Source organism: Sinohyriopsis cumingii, chromosome 6, assembly GCF_028554795.1.
Source record: "Sinohyriopsis cumingii isolate HCF-2022 chromosome 6, ASM2855479v2, whole genome shotgun sequence".
In the NCBI taxonomy this organism is placed as follows: Eukaryota; Metazoa; Mollusca; class Bivalvia; order Unionida; family Unionidae; genus Sinohyriopsis; species Sinohyriopsis cumingii.
The window spans coordinates 151996999-152021041 of NC_142966.1; the positions used below are offsets into that span (position 1 = coordinate 151996999).

At 35.1% G+C, this 24043-nt stretch overlaps 1 protein-coding gene across 1 annotated transcript in view; it reads right to left on the minus strand.

The window, feature by feature from the left end:
• The window catches only part of LOC149798271 (cadherin-related tumor suppressor-like), a 204720-nt gene that overhangs the window by 6901 nt on the left and 173776 nt on the right, over nucleotides 1-24043 (minus strand). Inside the window, exons 13-18 of the mRNA XM_089963405.1 lie at nucleotides 21058-22422; nucleotides 18956-20697; nucleotides 15173-15276; nucleotides 4565-5078; nucleotides 2809-2920; nucleotides 2105-2248 (exon numbers count right to left, since the gene is read on the minus strand). Coding sequence (XP_089819531.1) covers nucleotides 2105-2248; nucleotides 2809-2920; nucleotides 4565-5078; nucleotides 15173-15276; nucleotides 18956-20697; nucleotides 21058-22422 — 3981 coding nt within the window. The remainder of the gene's footprint in view (nucleotides 1-2104; nucleotides 2249-2808; nucleotides 2921-4564; nucleotides 5079-15172; nucleotides 15277-18955; nucleotides 20698-21057; nucleotides 22423-24043) is intronic.

A 24043-nucleotide genomic window follows, 5' to 3' on the forward strand; every position in this document is an offset into this window, starting at 1 on the left:
CTCCTATCAAACTGTGTTGATCCTTATCTATGGATTATGTTACGGCAGATCTGGTCCTGTGCAGTTTATAGTTGGTCTTGATTTATAAGCAAGTATATATGGTAATTGTTGGTATCAATGATGTCCTCCAGGGGGACAAATGTTCAACTATTATTTTAGTTCGTGTACAGTGCTCTAGATTCCAAGTTAAAAGTATGCTTGCTGTTAAGTGTAAAATCTGTTTTAATGGTGGACCAATTATCAAACATATGATATAAGAAAGAACTAAGAACACCTAAAAACAAGTGATCTGTAGAATACAGTCCATGAAACAGTCTCACAAACAAGTGAGCCAGGAGACATGGTCTCAAGAATGAGTGATCCAAAGAACAGTCTCTCAAGTTTGATCCATAAAACAGCATCAAAGATAAGTGAAGTCTCTCCAACATGTGATCCATGAAACAGTCTCTCGGACAAGTGATAAGTTTCACTTGTATGATATTACAATGGTGCATGTGAGATGTCAAATTCATGAACATCAGACACATATTAATACTGTGACAAAACTTCAGCTGAAATAAATGCAGTGATTGGTGCAGAATCTATGACTTTGAAAAATCTAAACACAGGACCCTAACAACATTAGCACAAGACCCAGACCCTAACAATATCTGCACAAAACCCTAACAACTTGAACACAGGACCCTAACAACATCTGTACAAGACCCTAACAACCTGAACACAAAGAGTCCTAACAACATCTGCAACTGGACCTTAAAAACACAGGACCCTAACAACATCAGCACAAGACCATAATAACCTGAACACAAAACCATAATAAATTTAACACAAGACCATAACCATTCTAACATATGACCATAACAACTTTAACACAAAATAATAACTTCAGACAAGACAATAACAACGTGAACACAAGACCAGAATAAACTGACACTGGACCTTAACATTGTAAAGACTAATTAAAATGTGGCATCCACATCTCCCCTTACCAAGACAATAACAACGTGAACACAAGACCAGAATAACTTGACACTGGACTGTAACATTGTAAAGACTATTTAAAATGCGTCATCCACACACACACCCCATTTACAACATGAAAAGACATAAATTCAAAATGTCTGTATAATTTTTTTGAACCCAGAAAAATGCTACATGGCAAAAGACATGATATACATTGCATGATACATTTAAAACTGTGCAGCAGCTCACCCACCCCCCACCAAAGAAAGAAAACAAAAAGCCTGTAATCACATTGCTCACAAGGTAGCATGGCTCCTACCTTACCTTTACATTACTGAACTGTGCAATGTAAGTTCTCAAGAACTTAGGAATATTTATTTTTTCTTCAAATATTGGTATCTTTTGAAATGCAAATAAGACCCTGGTGAAGACCATTTAACAATTAAAATATTTTTTCTTTTTTAATATTTTAAATAGAATTGTCAACAGAAGACTGCCATTTATTGTTTCTATAATGACAGCTGAAGTCCACAAGCTGAAGTCAAGACCATTTAACAAATCATATTTATATTTTTCAAACAAGCAAACAAATCATAATGACAAGAAGGCCAGACATCGATGTCAAGGCCATGATCAAAGGACTGTTGTCAAATGTGTGCCTTTACCTGACCCCAAGGTCAAAGGGGTGGGTGTGCTTTGTCATGGTCCATCTCCAGTATGAAGAAAATCGATAAGGAGATTAACAAGAAAATGAATCCTTTAACAAAATCCTCTATACATATTTTTTATGATAGTAACATAGACCCCAAAGGAAAAAGGGTGAGCAAACATGCCATAGAATGAATTGTTAAATCATTTTAATGACAGGAATCTATCAAGAGGTTTAGGCAATAGATGCAAGTGAAATGCTTCAATCAAAACTTAAGCAAACAAGGTGTGAAAACTGACAATGTTTCATGTCCCACATTGCTTTTCAGTGTCTTTTCATTCAATGCCTGGTCAAGGTCACCAAGTGAGGTCAAAGCCTAAAACAACTGAAATTTATTCTTATTTTCATAAATATGAACCACTAGTTTAAAAAAACAAAACAAACAAAATACAATGAAAATTAGGATTGTAATTTTTTCTTTCAGAAAACTACCTTTAAATGTTTCTTCATCCACAGTGATTGACTGTTGAAGACCACCAAGTGACAACTCTGCAACATCAGGGGAGGTAAATTGGAATGTGCTCTTGGTTAATAGTTTGGGCTGTCTGTCATCAAGTTTCATCTGTATACTGTCAGCTGTAGAGAGACAATAATGAATTTCGTTAGAAAGCTTGCCAGTAGCTTCCCCTGGGTTGTGCTTCTTACCTGGGTTTTCCCAGGTTCTTCCTCCACTAGTAATACTGGCTGGCATGTATAGCCATCATGTGCTGAAAAATGGTGTTAAATCCAAAACAACAAACCAAGAAGAATGAGTTAAGCTTCTTCAAACAATGGCTTCATTTGTTGTAATGGCAATGTGTTTTTTTAACTAAAAAATCTTGTGAAATTTTATTTCAGTATTAAAATTTATTACTCACAAGCTTGGTAGCTTTAGAATTGCTTTATTTGGTATAAAATAAACTTCTGAAATTCCAACAAAATCATTTAAGCATGATAATCTTTGGATTAATTAATAAAAATGGGCTTTCGACCAATTTATTTCAATAAGTGTAACTTTTTAAACATTTCTAACAAATTTTCTTGAAAATCCAAACACTAAACAAGTTTATTAATTCTTGTAATTCCATATGGGAATGTCTCTTCATAAAGATTTTTTTAAAGAAAGCAAAAAATACAACAGTGAAATAAAACTATACCTGTAATAATCACTGTTACATTATGCCAGACTCCATCAGAAATGTCATCCAGTGTTACGGACTTGAAGCTTCCATACTGGCTCACTGTAAAGTTCATTGTTTCCCCTTGCATCTATTGAAAACAAAGAAATCAACATTTCTCTATATAATATACTGGTACATTAACGATGTACTTACTAATCAAGGTAATATTAGGTTTAGAATTTTTCTTGAAAGAGTTCTCTCCCTTTGTCCATTTTTCCTACACCTAGCAGTCTACATGTCAACCCATTATACTTTCTAAAATAAAATAACTAGTTCTAATTTTAGAAATATTTGTTGGTATTTTGATATATTTCCTAAGAAAACTATGCATGCACAAAATTAATGCAGTAAAAAAGTAAAAAATAATGTCAATCATGCAAAAGAGTCCCCAAGCAACAAAACACGCAAGTACACATCAATATAAGAGCTAAAATAAGGATATTCAGAGAAATAACGTGACTGTTTCTGATTTGTAACAGAAACCAAAGTGATATATTAGTTATGAAAGTTAACAATTTAATACACAGTAATATACATTTAATGTCAGTCAGGCAGTCAAGAAAGTAAATGTGAAATGTGCAAGACGTAAATTTTTGATGAGTTTCTATCAAGTCCATCAAAATTATTCAATCACTGGATCCTATGTTTACTAACATATCAGGTAATGACAGATGACATTATCTCCACACAATACTTCAGTTTCATTAAAACATTTTAAAGAATTGGGCTTTTCATTTGCTTATTCCTTTGAGATCATACAACAAAATCTGTTTTTTTGTATTTTGTTTTTCACCAAACGGAAATTTCTTCATTTAAAACACATCGTCATAATAACCATTACATAAGCTTAAATGAATTTTGCATAATTTTAATTTAAAAACTGTTGGTGACTTGGATTTTCATTTTTACTGACAACTTTATGCCACTTTAATAGTCAGAACTCTCCATACAAAGGACACCTGTCTGTATATTCTGCCATGTCCCTTGCCTGTTCTTTATATAATGGTTTCATGGTTAATGGATTGCATGGAACTGTGACTTCTACTCTCAACATTTTTAAATCAGAAAAAACTTGCAGTTATTAAATTTTGTAAACTGAACACAATATGAATACTGTAAAAATAAGCACTACATGTACACATGAGTAACAGGAAAGTAGATTGAGTTCTGGAATGGATTTTTCATATTGGCTGCAAAGTTTGTATTCTTTCTATATCTTTTAAAGATCTGGTTACAAACATTTTTGTAGCAGTACTTGCAACTTGCAAAAACAATGTTTTCATTTCTGATTGCCAATTACAAAGTCTGACATGTTTCATTTCTGGTTGTCATTTACAAAGTCTGACATGTATTATTTCTGGCTGTCATTTACAAATGTTGACATGTTTAATTTCTGGCTGTTATTTACAAAGTCTGATATGTTATTATGACAGTGGCCCCTCTCTTTATGATCCTTCCCATGATGACAGGTCATTGTATACTGTACCAAGGTAATGCATTTTACTACCTCATCCCTCCATCTCCACCCGTGTCATCACAGTACACACTGTATACTGTACCAAGGTAATTCGTTTTACTACCTCACCCCTCCATCTCCACCCCTGTGTCATCAAAGTACACACTGTATACTGTACCAAGGTATTGCTCTTTTACTACACAACTCATACCACTGTATCGTCATAGTACATAAAGCTACATGGATAAAATACATAGAAGCACTCGGAATACTTACAGTTAGAACAGTGTAAGCGACTGAAGTAGCAGTGAACAACAATACACCCTTTCCACTAGTCTTTCTAAATCGTATAAATGCACTGCTCTCATTAACTGTTGATCGCTTCTTTCTCGATGGGATGCCCAAAAGCTGATCACGGCGATATGACTCTTTGGGTTTTATTAAAATATATCCTCCTTGTGCAAACCCAAAAGGCTCCACTTTCTCCTCACACTGTGTTCCTGTATATTTTGCTGGGCACTTGCATCTCGAAGCACTCCACTCATCTATGCAGATTCCCTCGTTTTTGCATTGAACTCTATCACATAAACTTGTGGATTGGCTGCGAGGACAGACATTTTTAATTCCACTTTTGCTAATGGCTTCCTGGTTCATTTTGTCTAGACCATTTATGTAGAAGTTCCGAATACACCCAACAAAGTCATGGGTTGAAATTTGTCCCAAGTGTGACAACATTGTGATGTTTTTTATTCCACCAACTGTCAGAGTCTGGGTCCCCAGATCAAGTTTTCTAGAAAAAAAGGAAAAAGATCATACTGAGATCAGTAATTGTTTGTCAAATACAGAAGCCTGCACTACAGCAAAAGTAAGACAGCCTAAAAAAAGTAAATAAACTGGAAAACTTGCTCAAAATTAAGACACAATACCAAACTTTATTGTCATCTACAAATTCATATATCAAATTTGATTTATTTGACAGGTCTACAATTCATATAAATATGCATATCAAATCTGATTTATTTTGACAAGTCTACCAATTTGTAAAAGTATGCATAGTCAAATTTCGTTTATTTGACACATCTGCCAATTTATATAAATATGCATATCAAATTTCACTTATTTTGACAAGTCTACCAGTTAATATAAATATGTAAATCAAATTTCATTTATTTTGAAAGTGGTTTCTTCATAATGATGCTAACAACTCATCTTTTGTTTAAACCCAGTAACTTGAAAAATTGAATGAGGTAATATAAAGGTATCAACAATTTAATGAGGGATTCTACATATACATATGTGCCTACCATACATAATTTGCTCTGCGAATGTTGTATTAATGGGCTAAAAAGTTAGTACAGGATGGGCAAATCTAAGGTCCACCTCGTTGTGATGTCATTGCTGCAATTGCAACTTATGCATTACATTTATCTTGTGCATTTCGGAATATTTCTTGATGAATCTGAACAGAATACCTCAACAACAACAAAAATAACCACGTACATTTTTTGAGAAAACACTAAATGACAAGGATATACATTTATTTTGAACCTTGAACACAGTATATGATACATTTAAAAGCAATTATACTATGAAACAACAGCAAATTTTCTGTGTTTTTCATGTAAAAATTTAAACTATGTATTTCAATCCATGTACAAAAAAGCACAGTTTGAAACACCTGAATCAAGTCAGTATGAACTTGTCATTTCGCAAATTACATTCGAAAAACATAAACATGATTTTCCTCCAAAATCCAAGTACTTTTAAAGCTGGAGGAACAATAATTTAGAATTTTTTGTGCCATTTAATTTTCATTTAGTACAAGATAGGTTGTACCCCTCCCTTCACATTCATTTGAACTTTTTTCACACAGTCCCTGAGGGAGTTGCTTTCCAAGGACTCAACAACAAAAAAATGTATTTTGTCTTAATGAGTAAACTACCTATATAAATCTACTGCTTTGTTTATCAGTACATACACTGGTACAAAAAGTTAAACAGAAGAAAAGGCATTAGCAAATTAGCATGCCATAAACAGCGATTCCATGCTATTCCAGCTGGCAACTACCCATGTCATGCTGCATTTATTCCACCCAATTTAATTTATTTATTCCTTTTGGGGGGAAAATATGTGAATAACCAAAATTCAGAATTTAGAAGTGATACACTTCACTAAGTTTTAATATTCCTTTTGTATTTCCTCTAATAAATTTATGGAGTTAAGGAAATAAATTCAGAGAATTTTTCAAAAAATTGAAGGACTTCCAAGGATAAAACCATCTTTAAATTTTTTAAAAGGTTTACATGGCATCCCCCTCAAATTCAAGAATTGTGCAAAGTTGTACAAACCATGGTGAAGTTCATACTTCATGACAGAGGTAGATCATGTGTGCTTTAATAAGATTAAGAAGACATGTTTAATGCCTGACGAAGCAAATTAATTTTTATTACACAGGTTATTCTTTTATTTACCCAGGTACACATCCACATGAACACAATACAAATGGGGTCATTACGTCCTTGCTTGCTTCAGATTTCAGCCCTATTCTATTCAAAAGCCTACAGAAACAATCTGAGCTTGCCTGGTGACGCTGTTGACAGTGTGTGTACTCGGGTGAGGAAACAAATGAATACAGGTTACAGCCCAAACAGAATTCAATAGCTTTCCTGAACTACTTTTTTTCAGCATGTGCTTACTTTAATTGGTAATTGCTCTTAAAGTCAATCCACTAAGCACAAAAACTTTAATACCTGAATCAGCAAACATGTACACTTATTTTTAATTCAGAAGATTTTATAATGGATTATTTACTATCTTTAACAATATGTATCACAGTACAATGATCTGCATATTTTCTGTATTTACTTATATCGCAGTACAAATGATCTGCCTATTTTCTGTATTTACTTATACTAACCAGATTTAGCATTATATTACATGACGAGTCCAACTACAAACTGCACAGACCCAGATCTGGGTCTGTGTAGGAGCAATCAGTAGAACAAACAATAATGACACTGACCTGCAGGTGCATTATGCTACGGCATATCGGGATCTTTGTTGTTTGCAGTTTGACTTGACTTTATAATCAAGTATATACAGTATGTTCTCAGGATCAGATAATTAAGAACAGAAAAACAGCAGAAAAGCAAATTTTAGGTCTAAATTTTTTTAAAAAATCTTCCTACTCACATGCTATTGGCAGTTTGAATATATTTTTGGTATAAATGCCATTATAACGGCATGTCTATAATTACTTATAAATCAGATTGAATTCTATATACCCATTTCTGTGGTCACATAATGTACTGGTATATCTGGTTTTTATATGCATTTGTTAGGAGTAGAATAAACAACATGGACTCTGACCTGCTGATTCATTATGCGTTAGCAGACGGGGGTGGGGGTGGGGAGCCAGAGTAGCCAAGTGGTCTAAAGCTCTCTCCGTTACAGATCACCGCCATCTCACCTCTGTCTGTGTGGGTTCGAGTCTCGGATTCAGCCAATGTGGGTATGTGAGAAAGCTTGCCAGTAGCTTCCCATGGGTTTGTGGTTCTTTCTGGGGTTTTCCCGGGTTCTTCCTCCACCATTATTACTGGCCGCCATGTATAAGCCTATTGTGTGCTTAAAAATGGCGTTAAACCCTACAACAACAACAACATCAGCAGACCAGGGTGCATGTTCCTTGCAGTTGGTCCCGAGTTGTAAGCAAGCAAAAATGTTATGGAAATGTTTAATATAATTTTAATTACAGATTTATTTTGTCCCCTAAATGTCATATTTTAAATCTAGTACCTGAGCAACTGCAATAGCTTGTGAAGACAATGACCATTCTTTTTACTGCATACTCCAAACATCCTCCAGTCATTGTGACCAATTCCAAAACTCCCCAGGGTACCTGACTCCTAAACATCTCCCACCCAGAGCACTGGACTCCCAAGCATACCCTGCCCAGAGTACCCAACTCCCAAACATCTCCCACCCCAAACCAGTGATCCTAGGGTCATAATGCAAAATCTGTCAAACAAATAATACTTCTTTCTGCTATGACAGCATGAAATAGTTTGCAATTTTATTGAAAGAGACATTTTGTACATCTGTCATTGGACACCCAACCACTCAGGGACCCCAAGGTTCAGGAACCACCTGGACACCCCTATCCCCGTCTCAGAGACCCCAAGGGGCAGGAACAAAGGACACCCCATCACTGACGGTTAACACAGGAATAAAACAATACAAAGTTCTGTGAAATTCCATCCAGTCACAAAGAAGTAGATGTATAGATGATGGGTATCACACAGGGATAAATATTAATATGGTATACACTTCATAAACATGGTGATAATCCAAGCAAATACTGTATAAATTTGAAAACTCCTGTGGTACCCACCTTTTTGCTGAGCTTACAGGCATTTCAAGTCACTGATAATGTCAGACAATGAATGATTTAAAAGTAAGGTGGAGAAAGTCATTTGAGTGATGCTGGGAACATGAAAGATTGATCATTGCATTATCAAAGATTTTACAGTACAGTGATGAATCACCAACTATCCACTTTACTGAAAGTTACCTCTTTACAAAATTGTCTTCTGGTAAAAGAATTATTAGTTTACTTTGCTGACAAAGTAGGATTTACCTATGGGATTGGTAACTACGACTATTGTTTTAAAATTATACCACTTGCCAATCCAGATCTCTTGAAGAAGCAGCCTATTTGCTTTATGTACATCATAAATAAACTACTTTGAACACTCCTGAAAACATTATGGTTCTTTTACTTTTATTAAGTATATAAATTACTCCATAAATTTAACATCTGATTTGAATAGTCATTTACCAACTATACTGGCTTACAAGTCAAGTCAGACTGCTAAAAAAAATATCCTGATCTGTCATAGCATAATGCACCTGTAGATCAGGGTCTATATTGTGTGTTCTACTGATTACTCCTAACAAACTGCACAGACCTAGATCTGCTGGCACATTATGGGATGGCAGGTCTGAGCCTGTGCAGTTTGCAGTTGGACTCGACTATAAGCAAGTATATACGACATGCAGGACCTTAAGAGAGTTGCTGAATAATAAGTCAAGAATTCTGAAGAGAAATATTTCTTTTACTCTCTCTTGAAAAATACAAGAATAGCACATTTTTGAACATTCACTTAAGAATTCATGTTAATCTCAAGATATATTTAAAAGGGACCTAACTTTTTAAATGCATGAACTATGGCTGTTTCTTTAATACATATATTCTGCTAATTTTTACTTGTTTTTATGTGTCCAGTCCTTCTGTTCAATAAACATGAAAAGAGAAATTCAGATTTTCTCACTCCATTAAAAGTTAATTAATTATGCCTTTATCCTGACCATTCACTACTGAAGACTGAGTATTTACCCAAGAACTTGACTATTGCATGCTAATGTGAGAACTTTGGTCAAGTTTTGTTATAAACCTGTATTGGTTTTTAAAAAAATAACAGCTGCAAAAAGAAACAGGCTTCAGACACATATTAACCCTTGCTGTTACTTGACCTTGAGACTGGATTATGGTCATGAATACATAATGTATCAAGATAAACAACTGGGTAAACAATCATTACAATTCCTCCATTAGTTCGAAAGTTAATACCTGTACAGTATATCGATAGGAGTCACTAATTGTTTTTATTTTCCCTTGCCAGGACCTTGACCTATTGGTTGGATGCATGACGATATTATGTTGCACACCGTCTAGCCATGATACACAACTAGCTGAATGGTTAAAATTTCATAAAATGTGTAAGGTAGTTCATAAGTTTTTCTCTGGACAAGGATACTAGTCAGAATTATGATTTCCTCTGCTCTGACCTTCACCTCAAGGCAGCAGGCAAGAGTATAGTACATGACACACCATCCTGTCATGATATATAAATTGGGCTTAGTTTCATTAAACTACATTATTTTCAGTGGTTCCAAATTTACACTGAATAAGATACAAGTCAAAGAATTAAATTTTATCTTGTAAGGACCTTGACCTATAGGGGCATCACTATGGATACATTACATACTGAACTCATGATATTCCATCATTCATCTAACTATGCAGACAGTACCCGGGTCTACGCTGTTAGTTCTGCTCCTATCAAACTATCAGCTGTTTACTCCTATCAAACTGCACAGACCCAGATCTGCCAGCACATTATGCAATGGCAGATCTGAAGTGGTCTCATAGATGAGTTTATACGGTACTTAAAATTAAATCATGCTGTAGTAAAAAAAAAAAAATATTACTATAGCCCAGAAAATCCCAACTTCCATTCTTTATATACCGCACTTATTTACATTATTACAACTGCCTTAACTCTCTGAACCTTGAAAACCCCCGCACAGTGTCGGGGTCAACACAAAATAAAGTTTCCATGAATGTCTTTTTTGATAGGAATAGCAGCCATATCAATAAGTCTTGCATAATTCATGCTGGTACCAACTATGAAAACTTGATAAACAGTCACTCCTCTTCCTACTTATTCATAAAAGGGTGATAAGGCTAGAATTTACTATGCGTTCATTTTTACTTGGTCCTTTGGGCAATTGTGTATCTGAACTATGTTTGATCCCTAGAAATAAAAGTGACTGCATGTTATCTGATATATTTGTGTAAGTAATTCCCTTCAGATCCAAAGAAAATCCGAGTAGTCTGTTCTGAAATCATCAAAATTGGAATAATGTCTACAGCTATCATACTCAGTAAGTAGAAACTAAGCTCCTTGCCCAAGGATACAGTAAGGCAGCTGTCTTTGGTTTACCTAGGCGGGTATGAAAAACACAATCCTTGGATTTCAAGTCCAACACTACACCAGTCTTGCCCAAGGATACAGTATGGAAGCTGTCCTTGGTTTGCCTAGGCAGGTATGAAAAACACAATCCTTGGATTTCAAGTCTAACATTGCACCAGTCTTGCCCAAGGATACAGTATGGAAGCTGTCCTAGGGTTGCCTAGGTGGGTATAAAAAACACGATCCTTTGAATTCAAGTCCAATGCTGCACCAGTCTTGCCCAAGGATACAAAAATAAGACAGCTGTCCAAGGTTGCCTAGGCAGGTATAAAAAACATGATCCTTGGATTTCATGTCCAACACTGGACCAGTCTTGCTCAAGGATACTATTAAGACAGCTGTCCTAGGGTTGCCTAGGCAGATATGGAAAATATGATTCTTGGATTTCAAGTCCAACACTGCACCAACTGAAGTCTAACACTGTACCAAGTGAAGTCTAACACTGTACCAAGTGAAGTCTAACATTGCACCAAGTGAAGTCTAACACTGCACCAAGTGAAGTCTAACATTGCACCAAGTGTAGTCTAACACTGCACCAACTGAATTCTAACACTGTACCAAGTGAAGTCTAATACTGCACCAAGTGAAGTCTAACACTGTACCAAGTGAAGTCTAACACTGTACCAAGTGAAGTCTAACACTGTACCAAGTGAGCTACCATAGCTCCTTATGTCTTTATCTACCAAGTGTCAACTTATTCATTTAAGTGGCATGTATTTTATTTTTTAAAAATGCCATGTTTAGCCATGTATTTTATTGCTGATAAACCCTAACTGCAAAAGCTGTAAAAGCTGATTTTTATCTACAATTTCTCTATTTGCTATTAAAAATGCTGTATATACATCTGAAAGCTTTGAATTTGCATAATGATGCAGTTTTTAAAAAATATGAATTAACTATATTAGAAATAATGCATAATTTTATCAAACGGCTTGCAATATGAAGATTTATTTAAAAATCAAATTTTAAAAAGACTTTAGAAAACATGAACCCAATAGTTTCAACAGGTAAAATATTATAAATGTAAACGTACTGTTTGCATATCTCTATCTCCATAAGCTACATGCCTAATAAATCCTCCAGTTTGTTTGTTAGCAGTAAATGCTGCATCAAGGATTACAACATTTCACTCCCTCATGGGAAGGGGTCATACTTAAAACACGAACCTACCATCTGGATGCAGAATAATCTGAGGATTAATAAACTGGAACATTCTCGTTATGTTCATTGGTATCCTAAAACGAACACAATGATTACATATAGGATGTATAACTAAAAATATATAAAAAATTATGCGAGGTGTACTACTGAAAATATCAACAGTTTTATGCAAGGTGAACTGCTGAAAATATGAACGGTTTAATATGAGGTGTAATACTGAAAATATGAATGGTTTTATATGAGGTGTAATACTGAAAATATGAATGGTTTTATATGAGGTGTAATACTGAAAATATGAATGGTTTTATGTCAGGTGTATAACTAAAAATATAAATGGTTTTATGCAAAGTGTAATACTGAAAATATGAATGGTTTTATATGAGGTGTATAACTAAAAATATATAAAAAATTATGCAAGGTGTACTACTGAAAATATGAATGGTTTTATGCAAGGTGAACTACTGAAAATATGAATGGTTTTATATGAGGTGTAATACTGAAAATATGAATGGTTTTATATGAGGTGTGATACTGAAAATATGAATGGTTTTATATGAGGTGTAATACTGAAAATATGAATGGTTTTAATAAAAAAACTGTCCACCTTGTTCTTTATTTGCTTACCAAAATATCGCAATCAAAGAAACTCTCCACCTTGTCCTTTATTTGCTTACCAAAATATCACAATTAAAGAAACTCTCCACCTTGTTCTTTATTTGCTTATCAAAATATCGCAATAAAAAAAACTGTCTACCTTGTCCTTTATTTGCTTACCAAAATATCGCAATCAAAGAAACTCTCCACCTTGTTCTTTATTTGCTTACCAAAATATTGCAATAAAAAAACTGTCTACCTTGTCCTTTATTTGCTTACCAAAATCTTGCAATCAAAGAAACTGTCTACCTTGTCCTTTATTTGCTTACCAAAATATCGCATTCAAAGAAACTGTCCAACTTGTCCTTTATTTGCTACCAAAATATCGCAATCAAAAAAACTGTCCAACTTGTCCTTTATTTGCTTACCAAAATATCACAAGCAAAGAAACTGTCTACCTTGTCCTTTATTTGCTTACCAAAATATCACAATAAAAAAAACTGTCCAACTTGTCCTTTATTTGCTTACCAAAATATTGCAAACTGTCCAACTTGTCCATTATCTGCTTAACAAAAATCATCAAAAGAACATTAAACATTCAATTCTGAATATTATCAATCTGATAATTAAAAACACCTCAATAGAAACTGATCTTCCCAATAAAGTTACAAAACCCACTTTAGTCTGATTGTCTGTCCATTTCTGTAACCCAAACTACAGCCCACATTCAAGATTTCTCAGTTATCTTTGTCAAATATTGACCCAAAATATTTGAGGAGATACGAACAGTAAATGCCCAATATGAAGACTAGAAAATTAGCCATGACAACATGCCAGTTCCTATGACATTATTGAACTACACAAGTAATTTTAAATGTTGATGGAAGAAATTAGCACCACTTTATCAATGACTTCCAACTATCATCATTATTACTATTATTATTATGGTTGTTGTTCTTGTTGTGATCACTAGTGTTGGGAATTGGTTTAAATTGAAAGAATGATAGTTGGTTCAGCAGAACTGATCAACCATCGATTTTAATCAGATGGTGATATTTTCCATCATATATTTAGTCCAGATGGTGATATTTTCCATCATATATTTAGTCCAGCTGGTGATATTTTCCATTATCATACATTTAGTCCAGCTGGTGATATTTTCCATCACATATTTAGTCCAGCTGATGATATTTTCCATCATATATTTAGCCATCATATATTTAGTCCAGCTGGTGATATTTTCCATCATATATTTAGTCCAGCTGGTGATATTTTCCATTATTATATATTTAGTCCAGCTGGTGATATTTTCCATCATATATTTAGTCCAGCTGGTGATATTTTCCATCATACATTTAGTCCAGCTGGTGATATTTTTCCATTATACATATATTTAGTCCAGCTGGTGATGTTTTCCATCATATATTTAGTCCAGCTGGTGATATTTTCCATCATATATTTAGTCCAGCTGGTGATGTTTTCCATCATATATTTAGTCCAGCTGGTGATATTTTCCATCATATATTTAGTCCAGCTGGTGATATTTTCCATCATATATTTAGTCCAGCTGGTGATATTTTCCATCATATATTTAGTCCAGCTGGTGATATTTTCCATCATATATTTAGTCCAGCTGGTGATATTTTCCATCATACATTTAGTCCAGCTGCACTGATCCTAATCTAATGTTGCATAATGCACCAGCAGATTCAGGTCTATGTTATTTTTTCTACTGATTAGTCCAAACAAACTACATAGACCCAGATCTGCCTGCTAATTATGCGACAGCATATCTGGGTCAATGCAGTTTGCAGTTGGATCAGAGATATAAGTAAGGACACTGTATGTACCATATAATTTCTATCGATAATGTCATTTTTGTTACATTTCTTGGTGAACGTTAACTAATTACCGACAGAGTGTACGTGCATGGTGTAATACAGCTCTAATAATGTGCTGGGCTGCAAAACAATGAAAACACTGAACTTAAAGCACTAAATACAATATATTCCAAAAATGAAAACTTTATTTAAAATCAATGACCAAAAATCATAACTGAATGATTAATTCCATCCCATCGTTCATTATTTTGAATAATCATCATGCAACTCATCATAATTAGTGAAACCTGCCATAGCAGAAACCTCTGTATATGGGGCACATGCTTATACAGGATAACATGGGTTACTTCATTTATATTCATGTTAATTTTTTATATCTACATTAAGGACACCTGTCCATAAAGGAGAAAGTTCTGTTATTCCTGATTTTTCGTAGGCAAGTTTCACTTCGTAACTATTGTTATTTTACTTACTCATCTGAACTCTGTAATCCCTCTGCGTAACAAGAACTTCCCACCTGACAGTCATCGCAGTTGGCTTGATTTGTAGGGCAGGTACTGACACGGATTTTGCTAATCTAAGAAAGGAAAGACATTTTTAAAAAAGTTATTTTGCTAACGAATTAAAGAAATAATAAAAAGTTCCCAAAAGCTCTTAAAATACCAGGCCCAACATTTCCAAAATATTCTTAGCACCAAACTTGAGCTCTAGCTTATACAACCCCTATAAAATACGATACTTTGCGTAAATGTGGGAGCTAACTTAACATATCTGATCCATCACTTCATTCTAATTAAAATTATTTTAGAAATTACTGACTTCAAAAAGGTTTGTGACTTCGAGTTTCTTTCTCAAAAACCATTTAAGAATACTGACCAGCTGTAGACACAAGTTACACTAAATCAAGATATACAGATCAGACACACGCAAAGTATTGTCCACAACCTGGTTTTATCAACTCATTGACATCAATGGGTGTGGGCTTCAAAAATAACTTGTCCGGTCCAAGCCTTGGAAGAAGTTGCACTTGCCTGATATAGATGTTACTCAGAGATTCATTCTGGGTTTAAAATTTGCAGCATTTGACCAAAAAATCTGTCAATGAAATTTTAATCTGCCATCAGCCATCATTGCTTAATCCACTACCAAGAATTTATTTCCTAGAAATTTCCGAGCTTAAAGACTTGAATAACTATGGTTAACTTGGACATCACTAATTGGCTGATTGATCTGTGTTTAATTACATATCAGCACCTGAATGACTATTTAGTAATCAGGTAATGAAAGGCAAGTCCCTTGCCAAGAAACATAATGTTAGCCACCGAGCCTGAGTCTATTTTAAGATTCTATAAAGGACAAGGGGAAGGGGGGGGGGGGCAAGAGTTTGGCTGCTGTATGTGGCATACATGTCTCTAGTTTTCTACCAGGTAAGTGATTTTGCAATTCTGCATGATCCCACAGCAAGTGCTTTCTGTGTAAGGGAACAAAGAAAAAGAACAAATAAAACCCTTACACCTGCTGATAGTGGGGGTCAGAAATAGTTCAAAAACAACTCTATTAGTAAATGATGTACTCTGCTTTGTAAATGTTCCACATACTGCTAGCTAATTATCTGGACACCACAGAGTTTTCTGTAAGGGGGTGGGTCAAAAATAATTTGGGGCTAATTTAGAATGTGACACTGTCAAGGAACAAGCCTTTCCTCAAGTATGCACTGGCCTGTCCCTAGAAACAGAGATAGGGTTGCAAGGTGATACACAAAACCACAAGGAATGTTTTACATGTCCTTAACTTAATAACAAACTTTATCTTCTCTATCCAAGATTAAATCTCCAGTGTTTTGAATGGGACATCTTAACAACTGGGGAGGATTTTTTAAAACTAAGATTCCATACATGATTTCTTTTCATTGTCCCAAAAGATAGGTCTATAGCATTGAAACTTTGTCTAGAAATACTACCTTCTTTCCGCAACATCAATTTATAACAAAAATATATTTAATTTCTGTCATTTAATTTTTGTACAGGGAGCTATTCTTTATTGAAATCGTGCAAATACAGATACCTAGAAAATGATAAATTGCTTTTTTTCCTGTAATTATACAAGCACCAAGAAAATAATAATATATGTTTTCCATGTAAATTTTTACACTTGAATTTTTTTTTGTAAAAAGCATACAAAAGCTTGCAAACATTACCATCATAAATAATTCTGCAGACTGTGGATTCATTAACATTTGTAAGTTATATGATTTTTGTGGTTTTGCTATATTTATGGTTTTTAAAAAAATGGCATTTACAATGGCAAAAGAATTAGTGCCCAAGGGAAGAAATCATATTGTTTCCACAGCAGGATAATTTCTGGCTATAAGTTTTAATTTGAGACTTGTATCAACAGCCAAATCTTCCTAAATTGGGACTCCATGAAAAAGAGTCAATTGACCGTATTTGGTCACCAAACATACATGTGGGAAACAATTTATACTGGCATGATTATTGCTGTTGTTGTTCTTGTTGTAGGGTTTAACGCCATTTTTCAGCACACGATAGGCTATACATGGCAGCCAGTATTAATGGTGGAGGAAGAACTCGAGAAAACCCTGGAAAGAACCACCGACCCACGAGAAGCTACTGGCAAGCTTTCTCACATACCCACATTAGCCAAATCCGAGACTCAAAGCCACACAGACAGAGGAGAGATGGCAGTGATCTGTAATGAAGAGCGCTTTAGACCACTCGGGGACCCTGGTATGATTATTGTCAGAACTCATCAATGCAATGGTAGAAAACTTTTCATACATACATACATGTTATCATGAAAAAATTTATAAACGTGTAGGTTTTACCAACAATAAAAAGTATCAACATAAATGTATATGTACCAGCTGGTGAATCATAAAAATAATTTTAAATGAGAAAACATCTCCGGTCAATATCTTAAGGCTGCTCCCCCACCCCCACTGGTGTGTTTCCTATTACACTGGCTTTAAAATTAGGATAATTTTTTTTAAAAAACATGATATATATATATATATATATATATATATATATATATATATATATATATATATATATATATATATAAATAATTTTTTTTAATATTTTGTTTTTAATTTAAACATCATATAGTTTATATTGATTATTATATGTAATGTATTATGTGCTTTATGTACTGTACGGGGCTAAACCAGCTTCATTAGATGCACTTATCAATTTCTGGAATTTTTCTTTTTTAAATTTTTGTTTACATTATATTTTTTTGCCAAATGACCAGCAGACAAGTCTGTTTTTTTATCTGGATGGAATGAAATTATTGATATTTATTTGCCAAATGACTAGTAGACAAGTCTGTTTTTTTATCTGGATGGAATGAAATTATTGATATTTTATTGCCAAATGACTAGTAGACAAGTCTGTTTTTTTATCTGGATCGAATGAAATTATTGATATTTTATTGCCAAATGACTAGTAGACAAGTCTGTTTTTTTTATCTGGATGGAATGAAATTACTGATATTTTTTCACCGACCCAAAAAGAATATCAGATGCATCACAATAAACTGACCTCAAATATATAAAACTAAAGCTAAATGATATTTCAAAATTATTTGATCAAAAAGTGAGAGAAAAAAACCAGACAAATGAAATTTTCCCCGAGTTGTAACCTTGACTTTGGCAAGGTGAATGTCTTCAGTGCATACTGTATAGAAATATTATAACCACCTTGATATTACTGCAATTATATCATAACAAAAGTTGTCATAAAACTTTGGGATCACAATAACATCTTTACTATTCTGTTTGCAGTTGGGTAAGAATTCTATTTGGGACCATATATCTAGTTGAACATAGAAGCTGGGTAAGAATTCTATTTGGGACCACACATTTAGCTTGGTCATAATTCTATTTGGTACCATACACCTAGTTGGGTATAGAAGATGGGTAAGAATTTTACTTGGAACTATACACCAGGTTGTGGCCAAGTGGTCTATGGCACTGAGTGGCCAAGTGGTATATGGCACTGGGTGGCCTAGTGGTCTATGGCACTGAATGGATGAGTATTCTATGGCACTGAGTGGCTGAATGGTTTATGGCACTTGCCTTTACAGATCACTCACCTTAACCTTAAATGGCTTTAAAGAAAGTGTGATGGACAGAATCATAGATACCATGTCCCTGAAGGGACCTGAAAGGATAAACAACTTTAAACAAAACAATCTTTGAAAAACATTTTCTGAAAAACAATCTGATTACTCACACTTCTGTTCCTGTCCACTCTCACCCTGAACCAACTTCCTGTGGTGACGTCAATTGGAATGGTGAGTCTAGTTGGCTCTTCATATCCAAGTGCAAAGGAAAAACGAACAAATCCATTTACTATTTCCAAAGCCAGGAATTCCGTTGAGCCTTCAACTGATGATGGATTGTACAGGAGTAATGAATATTTCCTAATGGTTGCAAACACTACATCGATTTCATTGTTTAGTTCCATCAACTTTGGGAATTCCATGTAAGACCCCTCTTCAAAACCAATACTAGCATACTGGCATCTGTCACCCCATTGGTTGTACGGACAGATGCAAGTGAAATTGCCCATGATATTTTTACAGGTACCATTGTTGCATGGGTTGGACTGGCAATAGTTGAACCCATTTTCACAATTTTTACCCCAGAAGCCATCCTGGCATGCACATTCGTAAGATCCCAGCTGATTTTTACATGCAGCCTCATTTTGGCACGGGTTATTCCGTAAGCACTCATCAATGTCATTATTACAGCTCACACCTTCCCAACCTCCAGTGCAACGACAATATTTACTGCTATCCGAATTTATGACACACTGTGCTCCATTCTGGCAAAAAACCTGGCCACATGATGGTGAGGGAGTGCTACAAACAGGTCCAGTAAACTGAGGTAGGCATTTACAAAATGAAATTAGTGAAAGAACTGGATTTGAGAGTGACTGGTTCAACGAATCCGCAAGAACCACTACACTTTCAGCATTTATCTCATTAAGGCACTCTCCACCATTGTTACATGGATTTGTGAGACAAGGTGAGAAGGAGACAACTTTGATTTTAATCCCAGCTGCTGACTGGATACTGCTGGAAATAGCACTTATTTTCACATTCAAACTGTTCAGACCATAATATTCTTGGTTTGTTTGCTTTACTGCTAAAAACAACAGTAGGTCAAAATTCACTGGCATGAGCCCATATAGAATTACAGTCTCTGATGGACTGAATTGACCTTTAAGAAAATTTATAAATTTGGTATAGCTTTTCTCTATAAATTGTTCTCCTGTTGAATTTTCAATTCTAATGACAATTGTGTTGCCTAAAGTGTCATTGTTGAAAAAAATGAATTTTATTTCTGTGTCATAGGAAACGCTGCCTAAACCATCAGAACCTTGTATTCTGAGGACATAGGATGAACTGGTGGGAAAGGAAATGACAGAAAGATTGCAGCTATTTGGAGCGATTTTAAACACAGATTTGTCTCCAGTCTGAATATCGCATACATAGCTGCCAGTCAAATCTTGATCTTGGGGTTTCACGTTGGCAACTGTTCCAGTTGGGAGTTTTCCATCCAACAACGTGACAAAGGATGTCAAATGTCTCGCTGTGGGAGGATTGTCATTAATATCCCTGACAATGACCATGAATGTAAGTGTGGACGACATTCTTGGAGAGCCCGAGTCAGAGACAATGATGGGAACTAAGAAAGATGGATTTTTTTCACGATCTATTACTGCCCGTGTAACAACAAGGCCATCAGGTTGAATATCAAAATAGCTGTATTCCATTACGTTTCCAAACACCTCCGTGTACAAGAACCCAAGTTCAGGGGGTGTACTTGTATCTGGGTCTGTTGTGAACTGAGCCAACCTTGTCACCGTTGTTCCTACCACCTGGTTTTCTGTCACATAGGCCACAAACTGGACAAACTGAGGACTGTTGTCATTGACATCTTCAAGGATTATCTGCACCACTGCTGAACCTGCCAAGAAAATATCCATTAGAAATGTAACTTGGGTATTTCATTTAAGGTAAGAAATCTTAAGTTTTAATACTATCAAAAGAGTGTTGTAGCTATTATGATGGTTATTTCTTTATACGTCAGATAAAAAGCAAGATTTCCAAATTAAACAAATATCCAAACCCCAAAACCGCAGGGTCATACTTCAAAACACCTTGATAGTATTTTTACATGCTTTCCACTAGCATTAATATAAATAAATAATCGGATTAAAATTCAAAAGAATCTAGAATATCTATATCAGTGAAATAATAACAGTGCTTTGAATAAATGACAACTGAAAAAAATGAGGATGACAGTCAAAAAAAAATATGTCCCAACCTGTTTCCGGTGGCTGTCCTGTATCGACTGCCCCCACAGTTACATTGTACATTGCCAATTTCTCCCTGTCTAACTCTCCTTGACCAGTTGTCTGGATTAGTCCTGACTGTGGATTTATCTCAAACAAATTTCCTGCATTCCCAGCCAGGATTATATAAGAAAATTTTCGATCCTCTGGCTTGTAGTCATAATCTGCTGCTACCACTGTAATTATGCTTACGCTGGCTTTGGAGTTTTCTTTGATCCGTGCCTGATAGATACTCTGAGAGAAAGTGGGTGGGTCATTTGTATCATTCAGTGAAATCTGGACAAGACATGTGTCAGTATCATTACCTCTGATACTTCCAAAGTTTTTAGCTAGAGCTTCAAGAGTTATCCTTTTTGGCATTGACGACTCGTAATCCAGTGGACCTGCAACACTGATTTGACCAGAAGTATGGTTAATTTTGAATCCCTTTAGATTGCTTGAACCAACAAGATAATAGTAAACTATTCCATCTTCACCTAGATCACCATCTGTTGCATGTAAAGGTATTCCAACTGGAGTGTTCTGTGCAGCATTTTCCGTAATGGTAAAGTCGTATATGGACTGAATGAATTTTGGAAAAAACTCGTTGACACCTGTCACATATATTATAAGCTCCATGCTATTTTTCTGATTACTTCCTGGATTAGCTGAAAAAATAGTGATTGTGTAATTTTGGGTTGTTTCATAATCAAGACCTCCAAGAGTCGTAATCCATCCAGTCTGAATGTTGATGTCGAACATCGGACTTGCACTGATCGAGTATCGAATTATAGCATTGTCGCCAGCATCTGCATCATAGGCAATGGCCTGGAACACTGATGATCCTGAAGTAATATTTTCCTCTACGTACACATTATAACGACTCTTTGCAAATACAGGAATGTTATCATTTACATCTATTAACCTAATCGTAAATATGACCGAGGCTTCCTTGTAAAAGAATGCTTTATCTCTAGCAGTTATGTTCAGTCTGTGTTCCTTACTTTTTTCATAATCCAAGCTTTTATTAATTTTCAATATTCCATTATCTTTCCCAATATTGAAGAGTCCACCAGGATCACCGTTAGCAATACTATACATCACTTCTCCATTCAGGCCCACGTCCTTATCGGTAGCACTAAAAGTTACAATTGTTGTTCCGACAGAAATATCCTCCCCAACAGTTTTTTCTGTAATAGACTGTTCAAATATGGGGGCATAATTATTGACACCAGTGATCACTAATCTGACAGTAGCAGTGGACTGCTGGGGTGGTAATCCTTTGTCTGTAGCTTTGATGATGATACTCAGGTCATTTCCTTCTTGGTTTGTCAAGGGTGCTGCAACAGACACAGTTCCTGAAAAGAAAGATTTTGCAGTGTGAGAATATTAAAAATTATCTGGCACTGACAGAGAATTAGAATTGTCCTCTATTGCATTAATATGACATTACCAATGACACCGGTTATTTAAAGCCGTATAATCTCATCCCAGTCTCTTTCTCTATGATCAGGATTATCATGTATTTGAAATGGGATTATCTTATATTTGAAATGGGGTTAGACAAACTAGGCCAGGGGTCAGTAACCCATTTTACATAGCATGCCACTTTTTCAGGATTAATTACAAAGTGAACAAATGCATGCCACCAATAAGAGAGTAACAGTTAAAATCGAGATTTTTGGCTGCAAAGTGGAGTGTCACATAAAACCTATTGACGTGCCATCTTGTGGCACACGTGCTGTAGGTTGCCAACCCCTGAACTACGCTATACTCTCCAACACTTTCCTAAACCTATTCAGAATCAAAGTAGTCATGATATTATGACACTTTAAATATTTTGCAGCAACACGAGAAGAAAATTTCTCCTTCCAAGAGCCTGCAATAAAGAAGTACACATATTATAAGTATATTGCAAATGCAAACAACATGTACCCTGATCACATCACACAGTGTGCCAGCATATCAGAATATTATGTAGTTTGTTGTAAAGATTAATCTCGACAAACTGCACAGACCCTGATATGCCATCATATTAGGTAACAACAGATCTGGGTCCGTGCAGTTTGCAATTGGATTCATCTTATAAATGAATATACACAATATTTAAAAAAATATTGCTTTTGTCAGTAGATGGTTTCTGGATATTTTCTTAAAAGGTGGACCTTGTTTTTCTTCAGTCTTTAATTATTTGTTGTTTTTAGTAACAATGAAATCAGTGAAAATCAGTAACAAGTTCACAGAACTGTTAGAAATATCCAATGATTTTACCAAAGATTCTTGTTTAAAAATGGGAAAAACACTATGACATAACCCTCCTGATATGACTAGCAAAAATGCTGAACACCCATCATAGATTACAAATTCTCAACAGACATAATCCTAACACTGAAGACACCCATCAAACAAACCCCAAATTCTCAACAGACATAATCCTAACACTAAAGACACCCATCAAACAAACCCCAAATTCTCAATAGACATAATCCTAACACTGAAGACACCCATCAAACAAACCCCAAATTCTGAATAGACAGAATCCTATCACTGAAGACACCCATCATACAGACTCCAAATTCTGAATAGACATAATCCTAACATTGAAGATACCCATCACACAGACTCCAAATTCTGAATAGACAGAATCCTAACAACACTGAAGACACCCATCAAACAAAACCCAAATTCTCAAAAGACAGAATCCTATCACTGAAGACACCCATCATACAGACTCCAAATTCTGAATAGACATAATCCTAACATTGAAGATACCCATCACACAGACTCCAAATTCTGAACAGACAGAATCATATCACTGAAGACACCCATCACACAAACTCCAAATTCTAAACAGACATAATCCTAACATTGAAGATACCCATCACACAAACTCCAAATTCTGAATTGACATAATCCTATCACTGAAACCCATCACACAAACCCCAAATTCTGAATAGACAAAATCCTAACACTGAAGAC